Consider the following 26108-nt stretch of genomic DNA (forward strand, 5'->3'; position numbering starts at 1 on the left):
TAAAATTTATGTGAGAGTGTTTTCTTCTCGATCGGTTGCAAAATCTGAACATTATGGCAGAAACATGTACTATTTGTTTGTGTACACGACTCTTTTGCTTGACCTTCACACTTAAATTGGTATCAATTAACTGCCTCCAACAAAATTATTGCACAAAACACTGAACTTTCAATGAAACCCTCTTTTTCTGTCCCATGGCCCGAAATTCGTTATTGAAACCAATTTTACGTACGTCAAAACTCCCTTGTGCCATTTTTTCTTGTAAAATTATATGTAAAATAACGTCAGGAACTTGAAAACAGTGATCAGTGAATATAGACGCCCCTTTCGCCGACCCTTGACACGGAATTTGCTACCTGTTAGTCAATTGCTCATAGTTTATAACCCTCATCTGAACATTTTCATCTCAATCCGATGCATGATCACGACAATATCGCGAAAACAGTGAGCAACTAACATGGACGGCCTTTTTTTGACCACGATTCAAAACTTGACACCTGTAATCAATTATCTTTTCTGTTAAACTTCCATGTGCCAATTTTCATTACAATTCCATGCTCAATCAAGAGAATATCGTAAAAACAGTGAACAGATAATAACCCCTTTTGCCGACCCCTGAGTCAAGATTTGAAACCTGGAAGCAAAAGAGCGTCCCTCAAAACTCCTATGCGGAAATTTTCATCTCAATCCAATGTAGAATAACGTCAAAATCGCAAAAACATTAAAGTTGGGTATGGACGACTCCTTCAGCCAACTTCTGATCCGCAATTCGAAACTTGAAATCGATTGCTCGTCTCTCAAAACACTCATGTGCAAATTTTCATCACAATCCGGTGTATAATAACACCAATATCGCAAAAACATTAATCAGTGGATATGGACGACCCCTTTGGCAGACCCCTGACCCTAAATTTGATAACTGTAATCGATTGTTCGTCTCTCAAAACACTCATGTGCAAATTTTCATCACAATCCAATGTAAAATAAAGCCAATATCGCAAAAACATTAATCAGTGGATATGGACGACCCCTATTGCCGACCTCAAACCCAAAATTTTATAACTGTAATCGATTGCTCGTCTCTCAAAACACTCATGTGCAAATTTTCATCACAATCCGATGTATAATAACGCCAATATCGCAAAAACATTAATCAGTTAATATGGACGACCCCTTTGGCCAACCCCTGACCCTAAATTTGATAACTGTAATCGATTGTTCGTCTCTCAAAACACTCATGTGCAAATTTTCATCACAATCCAATGTAAAATAAAGCCAATATCGCAAAAACATTAATCAGTGGATATGGACGACCCCTTTAGCCGACCTCTGACCCTAAATTTGATAACTGTAATCGATTGCTCGTCTCTCAAAACACTCATGTGCAAATTTTCATCACAATCCGACGGAAAATAACGTCAATAACGTGAAAACAATATTTGTCTTGTATGGACGACCCCCTTCAGAAGGGGTCGTCCAAAAATCTAAAAACATTTTTCATCATTCCTGGTCCTAATGAGCATCCATGCCAAATTTCAGATCTCTAGCTCTTAAGATGGCTGAGTCTATAGAGGACAAACAAACAAACAAACAAACATACAGATAATTGCTTTTTATATATATAGATATGTATAAATAAGTATTGTTTAAGTTATAATGCATTCCAATATTAAACTGTATTCTGCAGAATTAGGAGTTTTGTATTAGAGTGCATTTGATTACACGAGTTGATCAAGTTTTTGAACTCTTCCTAAAACTTTAATTTTCAAAGTGATAATTATGTATGTTACAAATAAAAAGTATAGGTATTTCAGACACAAGCCAAATTTTACTTCCGATACGACGCCTATACGTTTGATCTGATTGACACTTGTCGAATTAACAGCGAGGGTTCCGTTTTCTAAAGATGATGGATCCATTAAAGACGGCGTTCCGAACTTGTTACCGGACATTCCGACGGAATATCTTTTTCAAATAAAAAAGCGAAACAATTTCCTACACCCGAAAATCGCTCAAACAAAACAGACAGAATTTATTTATTCACCCAGCTATTTGGCATCTCTGCGCCTCAAAATGTATTCGATTGGCAAGGGCATGAAAAAAATTGGCTGTAAGTTTTAAAGAGCTTATTAACTTCATTGCAATTCGTATCAATTCATGTGATAAAATATTTTTTTAAAATAAGAAAATTTCACTTTATGTTAAAATCCTGAAATTGCTCAATTTCCTTTATTTTCCCCTCAATTGAGGTTTTGAGCATAAGATAGATGGCAGCACCGAAGCGTTTCATGCACGAATACTGTATTGCAACGCCGACTCTATCACTCGGTTCGGTGTTGCAAAACATCGTGTTTTTCTATCACCCTCAGCCAAAAAGTGTTATACGATGCAAATTTTGCAGCGCGAAACTGTTCGAATATCAGATTTTTCCAACACCGGTGGACGGCAAATGTGTTGTGATGTGTTGTAAACCATCGAAATTCCCAACTCCATCTCAACCAGTGAACTTGCTCTTACATGTAGGTTCACTAGCCTGGACTAAGTAGTGATAGACAGAGTAGGGTGTGTCGTTTTGCAACTTATTTCGTATTTTTAAAACCCTGTAGTCTAAAAAATTTCCGTTTTGGTCTAAACGAACGACAGATTTTTTTGCAGGTTTTAATATGAGATTTAGATACCCGTGTTTTGCTTTGAAATTTGGTAAGAAAAAACGCTAATATTTGTTCGGAGAAAGTCACTATTGTGATTTTCCTTGAATATTTTATTACCACGCAATGCAAATGCAATTCGAATACATTGTGCTTACTGGAAAATTTGGCTATAACTTTGCCGAAGACGGCAAAGCGGTAGGAGTACCAAGAAAAAAAGGTATAACGCCTTAAATAGAGCATTCTTTTTTTTCGTGAAAGATGACTGACAGATTTTCCGTCAAATTTTCATAAGTATTATTAACAAGGAAGTTATTGATTTTGTAGCATTAAAATGTTCTGATGAAATGATTTTCATTAGGTTTTCTATCATTTGTAAAAAAAAGTAAGGGTTGCCAGAAATTTAGAGTCACCAGATGCAATGGATTTGCAAAAAAAAAAAAATCTAAAATTGAGTGGTGCTGTCTTTTTTACTAGTTCAAATCACATTTTGAATTAGGTTTGGGCATTTCCAATCGTGCAGTTTGTTGGGCGAGTAAAAAATAATGATTTTATTACAACGATTAAACTTGGTTTGGAGCCACCATGATTCGCTTCTATTTTCTAGAGCAATCATCAATTCGGTTGCACGCTTAACAATGAAATTTCTAAATTATTTGAAGAAAAAAATTGCTCAAAATTAAAAAAAAACTTAAGGGTTATAAATAAGTTCCCAATATGTTGAAAATTTGTATTTAAAAAAATTCAATAATCCTGACTAGAGCGAATCAGGATTCTCAGAGAAATACAAAACAGTTCTATGTCAATGGAACTTGCCTAGAGTACTGTCGACTCGAACCACATTACTCCCCGTACGCCAACGGGATTTCCTCTTGAATACAAAGATGCAACGCGCAAGATCATTAATCAGATCAACGAAATGTACGCAAACGAGCCTGGCGAGACGACGTCTTGCAACAAGTGCTTCTGAATTGCCCAGAGGGCCAATACTCTCTTGTGTCCAGCAAGCAAGCATCGTTCCCCTCTGCATTTCTGGCTGTTACTAAATCGTAGATAAGTACCTTGAATCCCTTCTGCTGTGCCACTGTTTCAACCTTTCAACCTCTTTCATGGCCTTACCGCTGCAGATGCTGATTGCGTGGATAATTGAATTTTCCTGTTTGGATCAATCAGCTGAGCGACGGGGGAGGCAGAGTTTCTCAGTTTTTCAGGGGAAACTATCGCACTCAAAAATTGTAATATTAGGCAACGACCTAAATGACTCTTATCCTTGGTTGTATTGTACTTTAAGAAAATCTGTCCAAAGATTAAAAAAAATTAAAATGGTTGAGAACCTGGCAACAAACAGGTAGTAAAAGCCAGTTCAATGTTGAACAGTTCATGTTTCTGGTGATGCAGATACTTTTAACTCTCAACTGCCTACTGGCTTTAGGGTAGGAGTAGCGGCTAAATGGTGGAGGATATGGTGTTGCTAAACAAATTGATTTACATGGCAATTGATTGATTGCGATCGGATGCTGCACCGAAGGCAGCCCACAGCTCTGAATACGCGAAACAGTACGCTTGCCACTACATATTTCGTGATGATTTATCTAGGAAGTTCTCTTGGAACGGCTCCGTAGCTAATATTTTGAGTAGGTACTCTCGATCAGCATCATGTGGGTAGATATCACAGCAAAAATGATTGATCTATGAAACGGTATGGATTAGTTAGACTGTTGAGATTGATTGGTATTGATGTTTGGACTTAAGATGTGAATGATAAGTCCATTAGACATATTTGAATTTTTTTCGGAAAAACTATTTTCGAACTTTAAACTTTACAAGCTACCGTTACTATAAAGCCACTGCACTGTTCTTAATCCCACTCAAAAGGTTGATCAAGATTTATTACAAAAAAAAGGTTACAATACTTACGATCGACATCAGCGTTAGCACGTAGGACTTGAGCGTCTTCCCGTGGTACTCCTGCATCTTCTTATCGACCGCCACCAGCACCTCGATCGTGTACTCGTTGTTGGAAAGGTGTGCCGTACTACGCTTTGATCTTCTATGGCCTTTGACTCCTTCTTCCGCTAAGATGACACTCTCCAGGTGCATCGCCGGCTGTTGGCTGTTGGTGTCGCCATTGAGGTTATGTTCTGTGTACAAGGAGATACAGAAAAGGTGTCAGAATTAGTTAAAAAAAACGATTCGTTGGTGGAGCATGGTAAAGATACACAAAGTAAATGGTGATCGTTTGCATTAATATCTATCTTCAACGGGGGATGCTTCGGGGGCCGGCAAATCGAAAAACAAGTGAATGAGCTACAACAACAACAACAACTCATCCACGACGAGTGTTGGGGCATCCGCAGCTAGAGGGTGTCATTGAGTACCTACTCCTTCAAGTGAACTTGTATTTACACCATCATAAGAGCAGCACAACATGCCAGGCTTTGAAGAGTTGTTGTTTTCATTCATAACTACCTACTGGCTCCTCGCCTCGCGCCTAGTTTAAGTTATGAGCAAAAACATTTATGATTGTTTGGTGTTACTTCAAGTGGATGCTGCCGCCTAGCCGTTGCCACTTGGATCTCGGAGGGAATAGGGTTACTAACGAAAATAAGAACTTGTAGCTCGGATAATCTAAATAAGAATTTGCGATCATTGAACAGAATTCTTAGTTCAGATCTCAAAGTGTGATTTCTAAATGCCATTTTTTTTTAAATGTATAAGGTTTAGAATACTCTGAATTTCCAAGTATTAAAAATTCTCGAATCCTAATCGGTTGAACTCATTCCATTTTATCCTTAAATTTTCAAAATTAGAATCAACATCAACGTAATTTTCTTCAAGAAAACAAAGGAAAAATATGTTTTTTTTTAATGTCAAAAAAAAAGATAAATTGTATAACATTCAAGCTTATTTTTTTTTATAACCATTTATGGTTCTTAAATAACCATTTCATGGTTTTTACTTCAAAACCGCCCATTTGGTTATTTTTCATCAATTTGATAGATTCAGCAGCCGGTTGCCGGCGAACGTCCTCTTCTTGAAACTAAATTGCAAATAGTTTCCTCCACAATAGGATGCTGAAATCTGGAGGTTGTCTTTGATTGGAAGCTTTGAAATACTGGTACGGTCATTTCCGTACCATCCGGAAAGCTGAATCGGATCGGACTGCCTAAAAAACTGCTTGCTGCTGCTAACTGACTGAAATGCTTTTTTAACTAAATTTGCTGCAACAGGGATCTCGCAGCTCAAAATATCAAGAAGCTGTCTCGGAATGACGACTGGACCATCGGAAACACTCCGAAGTTGGATGAAGCCTACATCTCTGGCACTGCTCTAGCTTGGATGGAGGTTTTCATTCTCAGGTATGTAAATTTGTACCTCTTTTTCAAATACCTAGATTTTCAATTAAAAAACATTTGCAGGTTTACCGGAAAACCGTCCCACTCCGGTAGTATTTTCCATTCATCTTTTTGCAATGGATGGATTGGAGTGTTCTCGAAGAATAACGTCTTCTGTTGGTGAAAAGAATTTAATCGACAAGTTCCGTGACGTGATTGTCTGGGTATAAAGACACAAAAGCGGAACATTCGATTCAGTTTGTTTCCGCCCGAATTTTCAACGATTGTTATATCTGAATCTAGATCCCCAAAAATGATATTGAAATTAAAAAAAAAATAGACGCATATTAATTGCCCACAGAATACATATGTTAAATATTTAAACTTAAAAATAATGGTTTCAGACGCAACTGCATCGAAAAAGAACCATTTTCTACGCTTCCCTTCCAAAATTCAAATTTGGTTTAAATAATAACCATTTTTCAACTCTGTCCTTGTTTGCTATGTTCGGAAAATAACTACACCCATAGAAGAGGTTGCAGAAATCCAATGCCTATTTAGCACATCTCTGTGCCGATAATGCGCTGAAATGTGCACTGTGCCGAAGATGATATGTTTGAAAAACCGTAACTGGCATAAGGACTCGGCTCCCAACTAAAATGATGCAAACTACATTCAAGCAAAACAAGAAAAACATTTTATGGGATTTCGTTCCTATTGGATAATTCATCCCAGAAACAAGAAAATAAAAATATAAACCACAGCGCCCGTAGGGAGAGTCGAACTCACATCACTAACCAAATGGTCTTACCAGACCGACATCTTAACCAGTGTACTATTTGAGCTTCATGCAGGAAGAGGGATATTTGTCATAGGCATTCTGCCACCGATCAATCACAAAAGAAACGCACGACAGTGGCTTCCCGGCGTTTGGCCTCCTTTCAAGGTATTCATTTGTCTTGCGATGGAAACGGGAAAGGGAACGGGAGTGGAGGAAACGGGAAACCCATTGAATGAGAACTGTGCTTTGCTTACTGCCTGCTATTACATACACACGCTACATATACACAGCTGCTAAAGCCGGGCAGCTTGGCCGGTGCTTGTTTGCCGGTGAATTGAAGGAATATATTCTTGTTGCTTTTGCTACATACACACGCACAGCTTAGCCGTGGTTGTTTGCCGGCGAATTGAATTGAAGGAATGTTTTTTTTGTTGTTGCTTTTACTGCATACACACGCACTTTCGGCCGTGGTTGTTTGCCGGTGAATTGAAGGGATTGAATTAGAAGGATGTTTTTGTTGTTGCTTTTGCTACATTCACACGCACAGTGCTCGGTTCGCTGGCTGCCTGGTGTTGGCCGGTATTTATTTCCATCCTTCTTCGTCTTGTGATGCGATAGGGAGGGACGTGAAAGCGTTTTTATTTTGTTTCTTTCAGACATACGCAATTCGGTTAACTTGGGAGATTAATGCCGGTGGGAGCAAATCGAATCAGCACCGATCGCGTTATCTTCTTGTACCAATGATGCTATGTAATTGACTACACGCCATTGGCACAGAGGCTTAATTTTGGGTGTATATTCCAACTTCTCCAGAATAAGTCATTTTGTGGGTTCTCTCTGAGAAGTCATAATAAAGCAAAACGCGGAAAAAGTTAAAAAATGGTTATTCTTTGCATCCTCAGTGCATCGTCAGCATTCTCCTTTTTACCTACAAATAATTCAGAGCCTCCAAGCTTGGACACTTTAAGGGATGCAAAAGATACACTTTCTTCAGTCGATAACCCACTGAGGATGCTAGAAAGTATCTAGTGAAATACTAGTATTTGAGTCTCTCAAATGCTGCGGCTGAATTCAAAGGAATCATCGACTATTTTGAAATCATAGTTTCATTCAGCTAAGAGGTTCTTCAAACTTTCTTTGATTATAAGGTTATTCTTGAAGCGAGCGAAAGTTTGTCTGGTTCTGTCTTATTTTGCAAACAGAGTTTAGAATTTTTAAAATTGATAAGGGCGACATTATGAATATTTATGATTTTAAGAATCGTTGACTTACTTGAGTTTCAGCTTAAGCTGGCGTTTTTTGCCTGTTGAAACGATTTGTTTGCGTAGGTAACATATGTTTGTTAGGCATTGGAACAGTTTGGAACCTATTTGTTTTAGATTTTTATTCATAACAATGAAAATTACAAACAAACATGAAACTGAAACTTTTTTAATGTAATAGTAAAATTTAGAATGCGTATCAATTCTACAAGTTTATTGACATTTCGTACTTCCAACTTTTTGAAAACTACACAATACATACAGTACCGTTCATCATTGTATAGAAATTGAAAACACGCGCACTGTCACTTCGACTTTGAACTTCCATAACTTTTTATTCTGATGATATTTTTTGATCGAATTTTTTGCATTAGATAGATCAACTATCAAGGCCGGATTGAAGGGGGGGCAAAAGGGGCAATTGCCCCGGCCCCCCCGGCTCAAGGGAGCCCCCGAGGGAAATAAAGTTTTAACATTACTTTAGTCTTACGACTACAAATCCATGAAAAGAAATCAATACTAGAAAATCAGAATGAAAACTTGAAATATAAATACTAAAGGGCCTCCGGATAATAATATCTAGATAAGTTTTTGTCTGAAAAAAGTAAGCAGTGAAGGAGCTTTCCCACATTTTGAGAGCTGAGAATATCATAATTTTCTGGACAAAACGGAATTAAAAAAAAAAAAATTATAAAGAATATGAGGCAAAACATATTGATTACATTTAAACGTTTTGCACAACAAAAGCATATCCTGTTCGACTGCCGTAACTTCACAAACCAACGAACACCTTTCACCTTTCTAAAAAATAAAACAAGTTTTGTTGAAATGCTAAAACGAAAGAAATATGAGGAGTACAAACAATAGGCTAGTTTTATAGACGAGATAAAAATGAATGTTTGAACAAGTTGTTAAATTTCCTACTTCAAATCATTCAAAATAAAGAAAAATTAAAATGTTTGCCCGCGAATCGATATAAATTGACAAATATAACTTGACAACATTGGCATTATGGAACACTCTGGTCCGTGCCAAAAGCGAAAAACGAAAAAAAAATGTTGTTTGTTGTTACGTTAAGTTTCCAAGTTATGGGTTACTGCACTAAAACAAAAATAGTTTATATAAAGATTCCCAACTCTTATGAAAACCGGGAGACAAAAAAAATAAGCGCCACCGTCAAATATGACGGCAGAAATGCAACTAAAACACAGTGAACACTGTTAGCAGAAAAAACTCATGTAAAGCATTTTTTATCACACTGTGGGACACATGTACTCAATTGAGAGTTTTAAAGCACAGCAATCAAAATTCCCATTAACAATAACTTATTTTCGCACTCAAAAATCTTTAGTGTCAGAAATGAGGGTGTGGATTATTTTATGCGCAGCGCACAAAAAGAGACTGCAAACTTTAGATCAGTGGATTGGTACATTTCTGCCATATTTTAAATCAGTACCTATTTAAATCAGTTTTCTTTATTTTTCTACTCGCTAACCGCTTTTTGTGACAGCAAAAGATTGCACAATATCCAAATTTTTCAAAAAAAATATATCAGCCTGATTGTTTCACTTTGAAGAAGACTCAAAATTTGCAAAACTAATAATAAAATAATATTCTTCAAAATTTAACACGACACTTAAGGTAAAGTAAAAATCCACAGTTTTATAAGTTGATCCAGCTGTTTCTATCATACAGCACTTTGAGTATTGGATTTCCTTGCAGGCCATTTAGCTAAATTTAGTTCTGTCTACAAAATTAACAGAGTGAATGAAGGTAGCGGTACATCTCAGGTGAAAATGAAAAATCTTCTCTAGCTAGTAACTAAAAATAGTTGAAAGATGAATTTTGAACTGGTCTCAGAGTTTAAAACCTCCTAAGATGTTTTAATTTCGATTCCTCTGATTTAACCGTAGGAATGTTGAGGGAATTGAGGGAATCAAAAATTAAAATCTTAAGAAGTTTTAAACACTGAGGCTGGCTTGAAATTCAACATTTCACTATGTTCTTAAATTATAAATAGTTAAATATTCCTCAATTATTATTTTCTTTATTCACTTTTTCATTCATTGTTGATTTCAATAATCAAAATAAAAACATTGTGAACGTTAATGTTTTCATTCTTATTTTAACTGTTTAAGTTTAAGTTTTTCAATTCAATCGATGAATCTGAATGCGGTTATCTCAATTTTACTGAGTCAGTAGCATTTGTTTCTGCAAAATTTAATCAAATTACTTCAGAGTGCATTTTGAATAATTTTAAATTGATTGAAAACATATCAGAGTGCATCATGATCTGCACGCTCGGATCTTTAAACACAATTTGTGAGAAATGTTGACCTTTTCCGTCAGCAGGTGGTGCTGATGTTTGTAGAAAGAATGTCGGTTAGGATTTATATGAAAAATTCCAAGAGCTGGGTATCTTTATATCTACTATCTTTGACTAAAATATCAGCTAATTGCGATTTATGATAAACATTTCAGAATTTCATCCGGGCAGTATCCGGGTTAATACCGCGTATTATAATATCTTTTCACCTTTCAATCATTGTTATTGAAATTTTCATTGGTTTATGAATTCTAAACCCATTTCCCTCCCTATTTTTGAAAGTAAAATCTATTAAAAAAAATTATAATTGTTTAAATTGGACCAATCGACAGTACAGGGTTTCTTTATTGAATTTCCATCCTAATTTCTGTCTTAGACTTGAAATTTGTATCGGAACATTTTCAACTGATTTAACCAAAATGTTATCTACTATCTACTAAAGTGAATATCATGAATTCAGCAAATCGTTCTCCAAACGATCATTCTCAAATTATCATAAAAACAATCTGATAGTCGAGTTGATCCTAATATTATCTTTTTCCAGATTCAATTCATTGGAATTTCCAAGTCTTGTGTTGTTTCTTCAGTTAATGAAGTTCAGTTTCATAATTTACTGTATTTTAAAAATTCAAGATCTTTATTTAAGGTACATAGTAACTCATTTGGATTCCTTATCTGATTTTTTTTCGATGATAAGTGATTCTGTGTTTTAAACATTTAATCTTTATTCTCATTTTTTTTTTCAACCGACCATTTTTGCACTAATACCCTTTTGGCTTTGAGGGCCTCAAATGAAACTTTCGTCACATTTAGACTAACAAGTTGATAGAAAAAAATTTATCTGATGAGTATCATATTCAAAAACATCTCACGAAAAGATTTTTTTAAGTTTCAAAGACATAGAATTGAAATTCACATTTGGTGCAATTTCTGCTTATGCTCTGATTGTAACTTTGTATCTCTTTTTTTTTTTTTTAATTTAATTCATATATTGTTCCTCAAAACTTGATTTGAAATTATGATTCAGATTTGAGACACTGAATTTTGGTTCTGAATATTACATGATTTAAAGTTTGGAATTCTTAAACTCTTAAATCTGTATCTCTAAGGAATGTGTATCTAAATATTTTGTTTGTTTTTTAAATTTTTTTTTCTATGTTTCAAATCTTCATGATACTTCCTGATTGTCATTAGGTAGATATTTCTCGAATAAGCACAAAGCAAACGATCAATGATGACATGAAAATTATTTGAAATATCAATCCGGTCGTTTTTTAAATTAGAGAATTTTAGTCGGTGATAGGTTTTAAAAAATGAGAGTTGAATTTTTCATTTTGCAGCTTAAATCAGAGTTTTCATTTTTAAGAAATGTCTAAACTCTTACGCAATGTTTGCACGTGACTGATTAACAATTTTCGTTTGAAGATACCAGAAATTATTTTCTAGGCAGACAACATGGCTATTTGAAGATAGTATACTGAACTCATCTCCTGTTTTTTATACGTTTAAAAGGTTTTGTATTTTCTGGGATAGCATTTGAAAAAAAAAATCGAATCATTGGGGCTCCCCGAGAAAAATTGCCCCGGGCCCCCCGATGGCTTAATCCGGCCCTGATATTAAGTTATCAACTAGTTAAAATAAGAAAAGCGATCCGATAAAGTTCAATTTTTGCCTTTTTACCTCCTCAAATCCTATAGTGCATTGTCGTGGTTTAACGATTTTTATACGAATCTCAATTCAGAGATTCACTCAGACCACTCAGACGCGCCTGTCGCTCACAAGAATAGATCAATGCCTGACTGTGATAGTGCCTAGTGTTGTCAAAATGACAAAAGTTGGCATAGAAATTTATTTTGCTTTATTTATCTTCAGTGTTGCCGGTTTCCACTATTATTTTAATTCATTTTATTCAGTTTATTTATCTTCCTTCATCTCATCTCTACAACACATACATACATGAAATCTTAATCTGTTTCAAGTTTTAAATGTATTGAACCTTGAGTTAAAAATACGAATAAGAAGTCGGCGATCTATTATATTTTGTTAATTTATATTCAATCTTGTTTTATCGAACTCATACAGAATCGCAATGAAACTTGATGGTTGCTCAAAGAGATTCCTTTTACTTAACTCTAAGCGTATATCTTCCGAGGATATGATGGCAAGCATCCTACAAATTCTAAAACAGCCAACCCACAGAAAGTGTACCATGTATGCTGTGACCGGAATTCGATCTCATGACCGTTGGTTTAGAAGACGTGAAGGGTTTTTTTTGTTTACGCCATGGGCTGCAAATTTAACTTCCAATTTTAAACTTTAAATTTTTTAACTTTAACCTCGAACATTCTGAATTTGTGCTGTTTGACTTTTGAACAAAGTAACCATTGGCTACGTGTATTTGTGAATAAAAAAATCTAGACTTCAGACTAGATTTTTTTTATTCACGAATACACGTTGCCAATGGTTACTTTGTTCAAAAGTCAAACAGCACAAATTCAGAATGTTCGAAACTGATACACTCTTTTTTTTTTATTTACGATGGCGCCGGCCATGTCCTAGTTGTCATTAGATAGGATGCGAAAAAATGGGAGGGGATGAAAAAGCACAATTTTATGTTTTAAGTTACATTTTTTTATTTGAATATTATGAAAGTTGTAGAATTTTAGTATTTTTATACATTGTATCTATGAAACAAGAAGAGCTAGACAGATTCTGAAGCGTGATTGAAGAGAGAAAAGGTTGAAAGATTTAAAATCAGATTTTGTTTTTCATAGAGGCATGGAAATTTTCAATTTAATCCTAAAGCAATATCTGTTTTTACTATTTTTCTAGTATAAACACATCAATTGCAAAATTTTAATATTTGAATTTTTTAAAAGATACATGGGTGACTGCTCTGATGCGGAGTCATACAACTAATAACCCTAGACGTCTAACATAATTAAGCATCACCTGTAACGTTAGCCAACTAAACAACCTGACCGTGCAGCCAGGTGAGCTTTGAAAGATGACCAACCAGATAGAAGGAATAAGTAAGTAAGTGCCGGTGAACATGTCTCCTTCACAGTACCCCTAGCTTTTACAAGCTTGACCCGCCTCACCAGCCGACGTAGTAGAATTAAAATATTATGCTAATCAAATTAACGATTTTTAAATGTTCCACCACTCCTTCTTTTCGTGTATGTGTGTCTAAGCGTTCAAAGGTGTTCACGAGATCAACTAGGTAAAGGGTGCAATGACCAAAAAGTGCTTGAACAAAACAACGTTAAGAGTATGTTAACTTATTCTTAATTTAAATTTCATGTTCCTTTTCTTTTTTAAGTCCGTACTAACATATTTGAAAAAAAGTAATTCGGTTGCGAAAAAACGAATGCTCGAGCCTATCTTTTCATAGTACGAATCAGATTTTAAATAGTTTGGATTCTACGTTGAAGTTAAGCACTTTTTAGCCGTTCCACCCTTTATCTGCTAAAGGCAGCTGAGGAACTTCCAAGCAAATCCATTGGACAGCTGCTTAGTTAGTTCGTTAGTTAGTTGGTCAGTCTCTTAGGCCCAAGCATAAATTGGTAGACACTTGGTCTAGTCCGAGCTCGCTTAAGTATGTTTTTCTTAGCAGAAGGTTGGACCCGCTGACTGGTCAACAACCAACAACAGATCAACCAGTTTTTCTTGCTCAAATTATCAGCTGCCTCTCGCTGACGACAATCTTTGAAGATTTGAACGAGACGTGAACATGACTTGACTTGGTTTGGCTTGGCTGGCAGAGGGAGCATGTTCTTGTGAACACAGCCGAAATAAATTATCCCCAGCCAGATTGGTGATTAATTGCAGGTCGAAATGGAATGTCAGAAATGTATGTTATTTCTAAGAAATGTGCAAAACTGTTCCAATTGATTTCCAATCGAATGGGACAAATAGTTCATGTGACTCAATTTACAGATAAGAATCCAACTTTACATATAACATGCTTAATATTGATTTTAAGAGTAAAAATTTACTCCTAAATTTCAAATTCTGAGTTAAAATATAAACTTGTAGAAAAGTTGTATATTTTCAGTTTCGAGCATTTGGAATCTCGACCCGTCGACCTACTTAAGAATTCGGTTCTCACGACCTTCCAGCGAAGCCCGGAGCAAACATTCTCGACTTGAAAGATGTTTGGAAACTTCTTCCACAAACACTTGAGGAGACATGATCCTCCGACCAATTTACATATTTATGTGGTGGGCTGCCACTAATTTATGCAATCGTCATCGACTCAAGTCGCCAAGCTAATTCGAACCAAACCAAGCTAAGGGCTACCCTTCAACAACTTCAAATCTTGATTGGCTGATTTTTCGTAGATGATAAGATCAACATCTTGGCATACAGTTAGTCAACATTTGAAAACAACGACGGTTCAACTCAAACGAATCAAGCATAACAAATCTTACGCAGCGCGACAGTTTGTTTGCCAAACTTCTCCCGCCCTGAAGGAGGTTTTTATCACTCGATGTCAACTCGAATCGGTGACTTTGTGGTCGGCCGATTCGCGTAACTTAAAAGAAGCCTACCAACCTACCTTTAGATTTAAGCTTAAGCGACCCAACCGATTTGTTGCGTCCGATAGGATAAACATTATACTTACCAGCGCCAAAGTACACGTTTGGTTTAAACTTAAACATCGTGTGGGGGGTTGTTGGCATACTAAAAAGCATGCTCGATCTTGGCGAGTCGCGACCGGCAATTAAGTGACACACGCTAGGGTTTGTTATTGCATCTTAATTATCCCCGCCCGTCTCATTTGCTAATGCATATGCTTCCTCAACTCAAGCGACTGTTCTAGCCTTCCAGTCTGGTTGCAATTAGGAGGTGCTACTCGTCGAGTTTTTGTTTGAGATTTCGGAGACACTTATGACTCTATTCTAAATTCAACAGCTTTAGACTTTAGCACTAAACGTTCATAGCCAAAAAAAATGTAACGATGCCCGATGTAATTTTTGGAGATGTTAGCCAATCAATGTATTTTCAAAAATTTCTGATTTAATAAATATTACATCAAAACTCTGTACACGACTTGTATAGGTCACGTAGTGTAATACATATCACAACCTTATATGCAATATTACATCGAGTAGCCAAAGTTTGTCTAATTTGACGTTTAAACAAATTTCAATATCAAAAAGTTAGAAGGAGATTTTGGAGCTCAGATGGATTTGTTCTGCTGGTAAGTAATATCAATTTTAAAAAAAATCATAGCAAAACCATAGATCCTAACTTATTACCACTTTTTGTCGTTTTGAATCAACCAAACAACCAAATCCGGAGACTTCAAACAACTGGATGTGAAGGTGTGTATTTTTTCATTCCTTTACCTCCCAATGAAGCTTTTTTATCAAATTGTTACAGAATTGAAGTCTTTCGGTATGACATCGGTAGGACTCTTGTATTCGGGAATTCAGTTCCTTGTGCGGAAAGGCCGTCGATTATATAGAAAATAAGCAGTTTCTTCATCGCGAGATTGTCTGGATTTTGTTGTTGAGAGTGCATTTTTTCTTAAAATTTTAGTCGGTTTGCTTAAAAATGTGCTCGGTATTCGGATAGCCAGAAAAATGAAGGCTTTTTATACATTTTGACTTAGGACAATCTTGAATGGAATTTTTTTCTGATAAGACAGTGAAATATGATAATAAGCCGGTGAATAAATTGGAGGTAATAGACTATATCTGACAATTGATTCGAATTCAATACGCCGACATATTTCAAAATCAGCTATTATATTATAGGTACAAAAATACTGTTCGATACAATTTGTTTCTAAAATGCGGGACTTTTTGATGTAAGAGCGATTTGAATGAAGTCTTCGGCGTGTAATCGATTTCTGTTTGTTGTAATCTGTATTCTCCAGATGAACTATATGAAATACTTCTTGGAATTTAACTTGAAGGACTTGATTTTATTAAAATCAGACTGACCACTTTGACTGACTAACCAAAATGATTTTATCGAGACTTCTCCGATTACTTCGATCACTATCGAAAATTGGAATCTACCACCAATGTGGTGGAAAGAGAGGTGATGAGAAAGAAACGTTGCAAAAGTAGAAGTAAAGTTTTTTCTCCGTAAACATAGTTACCATGACAGAAGTGACGTCACTACCGACCATTTTCGCGACGCATTTTGCCTAGGATAAATGAAGTTCCCTGACAACGACGCGTCGCGACGCAGGGCTTGTTTATGTTTTTTTTTTCTCTCCGACGTGCAATAGTGTGCGTTCCCTTGCGCCACCTTAGTAAAAGTGTACCTCATTGATCTACCACATCGTTTTTATGTTCATTAGAGAAAGTTCACTGGTGTTGGGACAAAGTGGTAGAAATTTTGACATTTTGAAAATTTTACCAAAAATGTTTTCAAGATCTTTGGGCGTTGTATTTTTTTACAGCACTGTTTCTATTTCAGGCTTATGTGATATTGCTATTTTTGCATCACAGCATGCGAAACTGCAACACGTGTTGTTTAAAAACATGAAAGCCACAGATCTTGAGAATGTTTTTGCATGGCAAAATTTTCAAAATGTTCAAAAAGTGACAAAATTTTTACCTCTTTTTCCCAACACCAGTGAACTTGTTCTTAGAGAGAAAAAGCGTTGTTCGCACGAATATGTTGTTCCAAATATACAGTGCGGTGCCCGGTGGACAAAAGTCAAAAATATTACTTTATCGAATCGTAAATCCAACTTTGACAATTGATTGGAAAAGGTTAAAGTTTCTTGAACGAGCATCCTTTTGGCATTACTCTGTTTCGTACAGAAGAAAAACAATTTCGTAAAGTGAAATTTTTTTTTGAAACTTTTGTTTACCGTTGACAAGTATTGTCACAAATTCAAATTCTTCGTTCTTAAAGTTGAAGATTTAAACTCAACGCGAGTTGTGTAGTATTTTTTGAGCGCGAAAAATAATTTTTGGACCTTTTAGTTACCTGTTTATTTACCATTATTTCTGTAAGTTACATCGACAAAAATTGCACAACCTCAGTTAGTCAGAACAAATTATGGAAATCTCTCGGATGTATCGGGAACAACATATTCTCTCAGAGCATTGATAGCATCTTCAGTCAGTCACGACCAAAGGACTGAAGAATCTGTCAAATCACATACAAACCGAACGTACTGACTTTTTGGAACCAGAACTTCAGTTCCCCTTTGATTTGAATAGAATTTTGGTACCAAAACGTTAGTGCGGTACTGAAATGTCAGTTCGGAAATTTTCTTCTTTTGCAGCCCCTTGGTCACGCAGTGACAGTCTGCCAAATTAGTCGCGTTGTCCGTTCAGCGCACGAGTACTGCGGGGTGGGTGATCTCTGTGAGTAGCCATGTTACACATTTGGCGACCGTGACAGGACTTTTATTTTCAAGGTTACATGATCATAGAGAGGAATTGTGTGTGGTGTTTTTGCTACATGAATGCAGTCGGTTTATTCAATAGAAACGAACCTAAACAGAGATTACTCACCAGACGGAAAAGAATCTTGAAGTTTCGCAGAGGAGCAAAAAAGGCCAGTGTTGCTAGAATCACAAGTATTTATCATACTTAAAATGAAAAAAAGTTTAAGTGAATTCGAGTTATCGAAAAAAGGCGAGTTGAGAGGGCAGCCTTATCCTTGTGTGTTGAGAGGACCGCATATGAATAAAACAGCGCGTTGAGAGGACAGCTGTTAAGGGTGATTTGAGAGGACAGCCGCAGTAGAAAAAATACAGCCAGTTGAGATTCAATAAGAAGGCGAGTTGAGAGGACAGCCTTATAAATGTGTGTTGGGAGGACCGAATTATTGGAAAAATTCAACGAGTTGAGAGGACAGCCTTATGGATGCGTGATGGGAGGACCGCATAGGAAAAAAATACAGCAAGTTGAGAGGACAGCTGTTAAATAAAAAGCCACATGCCAAATGAGCGAAAAACACGGCGCATTGATAGGCGAGATGTTGAAAAAACGACAAGTTAAAAGACAGCCTGAATTATACGTTTTGGAAACTGTTTTTCAGAAATGTCTGGAAGATTTAAAAAAAATGTCTGGAAAAGTCTGGATGGCTAACTTTATATGCGAGGACCTTTTTTTTGGTCGCCAGATCGCAATATTGTAGTCTAGGGATCAATACTCAATACTAGAAAATAATCAATGTCTGAGTCTATGTGAACGAAAGCTTGAACAAAAACCGACCATTAAGCTGTCTAAATAACTTCTGTATTCTGCTTCACAGTGAATTCAGTGTTGCCGTTATGAGCTATGGGATTTCAATAGTTTTTTTTTTATTTAAAACTTTGAGCATATGTAGAGAATAAGCTGTCGGAATAGTGAAATCAAAATAGTCGGTAATTTCGAAATAAATATTTAGCTCTGTGTTGTGTATCAAACGTGCTGCAGCGTTGCTTCAGCACAATCATTATTTACTCAGAGTAAGATTAACTTGACGAAAGTTGTCGGTTTCGGACGAATGTAGAAGGAGAGAGAGCTTGAAACGAGGAAATAGTTGAGAGAAATTCTCGTCTCGATTCTAGGACGGCAAACAAGGACGCGTACAAGCGTCTCGTCAGTTTTAGGAGTGAAGTGTTAAGAACGAGTTGTGGCTCCAGACGTTTCCGAAAATAGAAACGCGGCGTTGGGCAGAAAATCAGGAGTTCAAGGATACGACACATATAGCATTTTCTGGACAAATCTGGATAATTTACGAACAGTCTGGACCAGACAACATGAGGTCTGTATTTCTGGATAACACATAAAAATCTGGAAGAATCCAGAAAAATCTGGAAGGTTGGCAACGCTGTAAAGAATGCACATTTAACAGTATGGATAGAGAAAAAACTAGAGAAAACAGCTGTTATTGAGAAAAGGGTAAATTAAGATTTATTAAATTATTTCATGAAGCTAGTTGCGTTGGAATAGATAACAAAGAGAATGGATACCCAGTGTAAAGTGTTAAAGATAATTAATAGAAATGAAAACCAGTGTATAATAATAAGTGTATCAATTGAATAATATTTTGATTGATAAATACCTACCAATAAACTAGAACCGTTTCAAATCATTCAACCTCTTCGATTTGTGTAGACCTTATATAGAGGGATTATCATTCTTGATGAATATGCTTCCAAAAGCTGAAGGAGTTAAATATTAATATAGTGGGTTTCAATTGCAAATAAAGTTTTCTGGTTAGGTAGTTCGGGAAAGATAAAAATTTCGGACCTAGTTTAACAGCATATGAGAGACCTGCCTAAAGCTATTCCAATAGTTTGAAATCAATTTCGTTTAGGTTTGTGAATCAGGCCGTCTATTGTTTTTGTTTAAGGAACGTGATTCTATTGAAAGAAAAAAAATCTGACAAACATGGCTCATGATTCTTGTGATCAGGCCCTGGCAATTTCACTTTCAATCGTCAATCGTAATTCAAAAAAAGAGCTCAAAACGCTACATTCGAAAGAGCTTCATTTTCAGTTTCTCTTTACATCAGCCTCTCTTCACATTCAGCTAACGCTTACTTCAGTTCGCACTCATCTCGGTTTCCTTCCTTCGAAGAATGCAAACGTCAATTTTATTTTGAAACGAAATTCGAGCAAACTTCATTCTTTCACGTTATACAAAGCGTGTGGAGCACATCTCTCAGATTTAAACTTTTTTAACAGATTTGAGCTTTTTTTCTTCAGATTTGAGCTTTCATCTCGTATGCTCTCAAGGCAAAAAAGCTTAAATCTGAGGAAAAAAATCTTAAAAACGAGATTCACCAAGACTTATTTAAAAGATGTTGGTCACACGATACATAGACGAATCCTGTATCGTTGCCAGGATCTGCTGATAAAAGAGTAATGCATTGGTGTGTATGTGTTTGTTAGATTTCTCCCACTTTGAATCAGGCCCCGGCAACGATATACAATAGACTGAGTCCATTTGGGGTCATTTTTGAATTTCTCAAACCCTGGGGTCTGAAAAGCTTCGTTTTGGTTTAAAACTCATCCATGATTTTTTGCAGAATTTTTAAGTAACGTTTTCATGAATAAATTTGGTTTGTATGGGAAAATTGAATATTTTGTACTGAAAATTCAACGTCATTTTTGTTTCTTCTGTGGAACCGAGCCTGTTTATGGTTTTTGTGCAAATTTATAAATTCTCCAAAGGAAATTTTCCGCTGAACAACTTTGTAGAAGACCGTAACTTCGTATCTAATTAGGCAAAAAAGTTATTAGGTGTTTAACAGGGGTATATCTTTTGGCATTGATAAACAATAAATTTCATTGACATCTCTGCTGGGTACCTAGCGAGGTATTAAATGACTACTTTTCATGCAATACTTCGCGGGGCTCAAGCAGTGGTGTCAATTGAATTTATTGTATATCAATGCCAAAAGACATCCTCTTGTTAAACAGCTGATAACTTTTTTACCTAGTAAGATACGAAGTACGGTCTTGGACAAACTTGTTCAACTGAAAATTTCCTTTAAAAAAATCATAAATTGATACAAAAACCATAAACAGGCTCGGTTCCACAGAAGAAACAAAAATTATGTTGATTTTTCAGTACAAAATATTCAATTTTCCCATACAAACCTAAAAGTTCAAATTTACTCATGTAAACGTTACTTAAAAATTCTTCAAAAAATCATGGGTGAGTTTTAATAAAAATGAAGCTTTTAAGACCCCAGGGTTTGAGAAATTCAAAAATGACTCCAAATCGACTCAGTCTAATATACAATCTGTGTGGAGCACATCTCTCAGATTTAAGCTTTTTTCTCAGATTTAAGCTTTTTTCTTCAGATTTGAGCTTTCATCTCCTATGCTCTCAAGGCAAAAAAAAAGCTTTAATCTGAGGTAAAAAAAACTTAAAAACGAGATTCACCAACACTTAGTTTAAAGATGTTGGTCACACGATACATCGAAAATTCCTGTATCGTTGCCGGGATCTGCTTTAAATATGGAGAGCGAGCGAGGCGAAAGCTTCCGTTCTGTAAAACTTGAGGACCATGGCCACAATTAAAGATTTATCTTGAAATGTACTCGTTTATCAATATATTTCTGTAACAGATTCTATGAAGTCAGAGGTCAATATTTTGGAATTGGGAATAAATTTGCGCAGTTGTCATTGGGAAAAATGACTACTGATAAGTGTTTGAAACCTGACAGATTCTGTATGTACATATGACAAAATTTGAAAATTTGATACAGATTTGTATAGATTTTCATCATTCTTCGTAAAGATTAGACTAGAAAAACAGTATTTGAAACATGGTCAAGCATAATTGAATGATAATATAGAAGCACTAGTTATTGAACAGGTACCAAAAGTTGAACACTAGTAAACATAAACCAATTAAAACAATAATATACAGTAGAGAAATGAAACAAAAACTGCCACTGTTGATGCGTTAAAATTTTTAAAATTGTACAAATTAGAGTGTTTAATCATTGGAGGTCTTTTACCTCGTCCCTATGCACCGGAGGATCGGCGCGGGAACATCAAGTAAGTAAGTAATCGTTGGATCACCGAAAACGTCTAAGTTTTAATTATTAAACGGTCAATCTTGTTGTACACGTTTCGTAAAGAAATGAATGTACCAATTATTGAACAAACATCGGTTGATGCTTGGAAATATAAATAGCATACATTTTCTACATTGAATTGCATACATTTAACCCGCTGATTTATATTTTACTGAAGATCGCACTATCCTATTTGTAATTATAATACCTAATAGAAAATTTCTAATATGTGTTGTCAGCCTACTTAGATGAATAATTCTACTGATTCTGACCTTTTCTCAAACCGTAGTTTTTCGAAACAAAACACTCAGATAAATCTTGGTGTTTGAACCAAAAAAAAAATGATTTTGGTTCATAAAATATTCTATTGAAACAAACTCTTTTGTATCAAATAACAATGTATTATGAGTTTGATTCTAGAGAAAATTTTTTGAAACAATTGATTTATTCTTTGAACTAAAAAAATACTTTGAATCAAAGAATTTGTTTTGATTTCAAAGGTGAAAAATTCTTTGAAATAAAGGAAAACAAGAAACAGATGATTTTTTATTTGTCCCAGAATCAAAGTAATTTTCCATTGTTTGGCGACTGAACAAAGGAAAATTCCTTCGTCCTAAAAAACTTTTTCGCTGCTTGAATCTATTTGAATTTTAGTTTTAAATGTTTTAAATAAGAGTGCTGAGTAGTTACAGGCTGCGGCTACCAGAGAAATATCAGACGGTTTTTAAAAATAATTTATCATAGTTTTTCATTGGTGGAAATAATTTATGCAAAGACCTTCTCTTGGTTGAGAAGAACAAAAATCGGTTATACCATTTGCATAACCGACCTTCGAAGGTGCGCGGCATAGATCATTCGCCATGAAGCGCCATTTCACACCGTTAGGAACGATCGCTAATTTCCTGGCCGGCAACTGTTATTGGCATGACGAATCGAACTGTTCCCAAGAATACAAAGAATCAGGCGAGAAAAATATGTATACCAATTTTTATCATCCAAATCCGATTGAATTTTTCTCGTAGCGGGTTCCCAGAAGTGCGAAGCCAGTTGGACCACTTGCCGTTATTGCCTGGTTCATTAAAAAAAGAACTTGGCCGATAGGATCAATTAATTATAGCTAGGCGATTCGATTTATGGTGAGTAAATTTTTAGCAAAAAAAATACTTCGAGTAGAGTAGAATTTTAATTGGATTGGCCCCTAGGAACAGTTGGTCAATGGGTTCCAAATACTAAACGGCCAACTGGCAGTCTACGTTGAAGTTATTAAATTTATCTTCGTTTCTAGAACAACGAAAAATTATTTCAATAAACTGCCCATTCCATACAACATGCAAGCTTTTTCTGAGCAAAATGTTACCCATGTTCACAATAAATTAATTCGTTTTCTATCGAGCACAGACATATTGGAATGGCGCTGCACATTCACTAAGAAGTCACATGCCTGGCGGTGTTAAGACATCAGCTGCTGCCATCGGAATTTAATTAATTTTTACAACTAGGTAACTATTGTTTGTAATCTCCTGTACACTTCAGGAGGCCTCGTTGAGTCGAGTGTTAAACGTCAGCTGGAAAATTAAAGCCTGTCTGTGGGGAAGTCTCCAAAGCTATTCGCCCCCTTTTTGCATGTTTTTCCTATCTCAATTGGAAATCTACTGGCAGCAATAATGAAGGTGTTTACAAGCGGCTCCATAATGCTGTCAGCAGAGAGCCCTTCAGCCCATACGAATTGAACCCTTTTGGCACCCCTCAGGGCATAGCTATGCCTACATTTTATAACAAAATCCTCGATCCTAGCTCGGGAAAACCTTGTCCTATGGTTGGTCGATCAACTTGTACCTATTGAACTTGCTTAGGCTTTGGGTTAGACATAGCTGAAAAAATAAACGAGCAATTTATGCGGCTAACATGAGCTGTTCAAGTCTTAACGGCTATAACAACACCAACATAAGGTGGGTGCACGATCTGCCCAACAATATTAAAAACAGCAACAACAACACGAAATGATGGCTGATGACCCATCGATGACCCCTTTTTACTCAGGTGTTTATTGCACGCAAAACTAAGCTACATAGTACTAGGCGCAATAAGACGGGAATCATGTGTGAGAATTTGATCATGTAAGGAATTTAGCGCTCCGAAGCTAAAATCGAGGGAGTGGTTATCAACACCAACCAGGTTCTATCAATGGGCGGAACACTGATGTGGCTTTTTATTGCTTCTTTGAAAATTAAAAAAATATCCAAGTACCTTAACATAAGTTTGTTCTTAAACCAGTTTTCAAAACTGAAAATACAAATTATTCTATGATTTTGTTGTGTTGTGAGCCTACTTGGTTGAAAGATTCAACTGAATCAAAGCAATCGAAAGATTCCTTTTAATTCAACCACGGTAACCGTGGTTGAATTAAAAGGAATCTTTCGATTGCTTTGATTCAGTTTATAACTTTTTTAACCGTCGAGCCACCCTCATCTGGAATATTGAGCATCTTAGTTATGCACAATAAGACCCGAGGAGGACCTTCGTACATAGAAAGAGGAATCATACCTACTACAGGTTTTGATTACCTATTGCTGCTATCAATAGTTTTGTGAGATCAAACGTCGGAAAAATAACATCAACCATGAACTGCACGCTCATACTTTCAAACTTTGAAATGATGATGTTGGGATTTTTTTCATTATAGTTTAATGAAGTTATATTGTCAGTGGGTCGTCGTTAGATATTTTTCAGACAGTTAAGTATGATGTTTAGATAAATTTTGTTGTTCAAAAGTATGTGACTTTAGGCTTTTAAAAGCCATTTTTACGTTTGGAAAAGTGAAAATAACAAATAACTAACTCGGAATAAAATGAAAAAAGGAAAATAATCGAAAAATGAACATGTATTTGAACCACTCTCTATTCTATCACTTATTTCTTAATATTCTTCAATTTGCAGATGCACTGCCAGCTCAGGAAAGCAAAGTAATGAGTGCTATGGAAAACTTTGACGTAGACGCTGTTTCTCAAGCTCTTTTGGAAGGCAAGTGGAATGGACTACGGTTTTTTCTCCCTAACGAAGATATTTCCGAAACTGAACAGAAAAAAAACAAAAAACAAAAAATTTCAAATTGATCAGATCAAATCACCGACCAGGGAGCAGGCATCAAATTTTGTTTCATTAGAATGACCATTCTTAAAACTTTTTTTAAGTCGTTGAGAAAGTTTTACATTGGATAAGTTTACTAGTTTCACCAAACTGAGCATGCCTCATCTATGAAACAACAGCTTTGTTGATTTTGTTTGGTTCCGGCACGAATTTTTATCATAAACGATTACAAATGTTGTCAAAAAGTTCAGCTATTTGAACGAACTTCAACAATATATTGAATCCGAATTAAAAAGATTTTGGAAATATGTCAACCCGAAACGTAAGACTAACTTGATACCAAAAAATGTTTCTTACAAAAACAATAAAGCCGAGCTCTTCGCCGAATACTTTCATAGTGTGTATATTTTGACCAACGCAAAAATAAGACAAGAACGCCAATCACCAGCAGAAATCTTGCCCGAATTCACAATAGCGGTATCTGATATACGAAGAAAGATTTTAACGCTCGACGAATCGAAAGTTGTGGCTCTGATGGAATAAGGAGTGTTCATTTTATAAAACGGACACCTAGATGTTACGATAAAAAGTTGACGTTTAACCCAAATTTGATGAAACTGGTTTCATCGTGTATAAAAGTTTGTTGACAAAGCACTGACATATTTTTTTTTTGTGAGAAAGCGACTGGATTTCGTAAAATGGGACGAATTGATAAAGAAACCCGTGTTTTTATAATTCAAAAGTACTGCTCACACACAAAAAAAAAGCATAGTAGAATTACTAAATCCGTGGTTTAAATGAACAACAGGCAACCATATTTTTGAGTCAAATATGTTTTGTTGTTTATAATACCTTACGCATAGCAATTTTACTATGTGTTCAATTTGGCTGCGCATAGTAAATTCGACTGCGTTTTAGTAAAATTGTCAATGAAATGATGCATTGTTCTACTTAGTCCCTAGTAAAATTAATATGTTTCATGATGAAACTAGTATGTGTTATGATAAAGATTAGTATGCGCGAGGAGCTTGATTTGAATAGTAAAATTACTATGTATGTTTGTTTGTTTATTTGCATGCATGTATTATGACATTATTTGAAACATTAAAATTCACACTTCCGACAAATGTCGGTCAATGTTAGTGTGTTCTCCCGATGCTCTGGAA

General features: G+C 35.7%; 1 protein-coding gene across 1 annotated transcript in view; it reads right to left on the reverse strand.

Annotated features, from left to right (window-relative positions):
* The window catches only part of LOC129756623 (A disintegrin and metalloproteinase with thrombospondin motifs 9), a 935923-nt gene that overhangs the window by 114460 nt on the left and 795355 nt on the right, over positions 1-26108 (reverse strand). The window contains exon 7 of the mRNA XM_055753535.1: positions 4566-4789. Coding sequence (XP_055609510.1) covers positions 4566-4789 — 224 coding nt within the window. The remainder of the gene's footprint in view (positions 1-4565; positions 4790-26108) is intronic.

This window comes from Uranotaenia lowii, chromosome 3, assembly GCF_029784155.1.
Source record: "Uranotaenia lowii strain MFRU-FL chromosome 3, ASM2978415v1, whole genome shotgun sequence".
NCBI lineage: Eukaryota > Metazoa > Arthropoda > Insecta > Diptera > Culicidae > Uranotaenia > Uranotaenia lowii.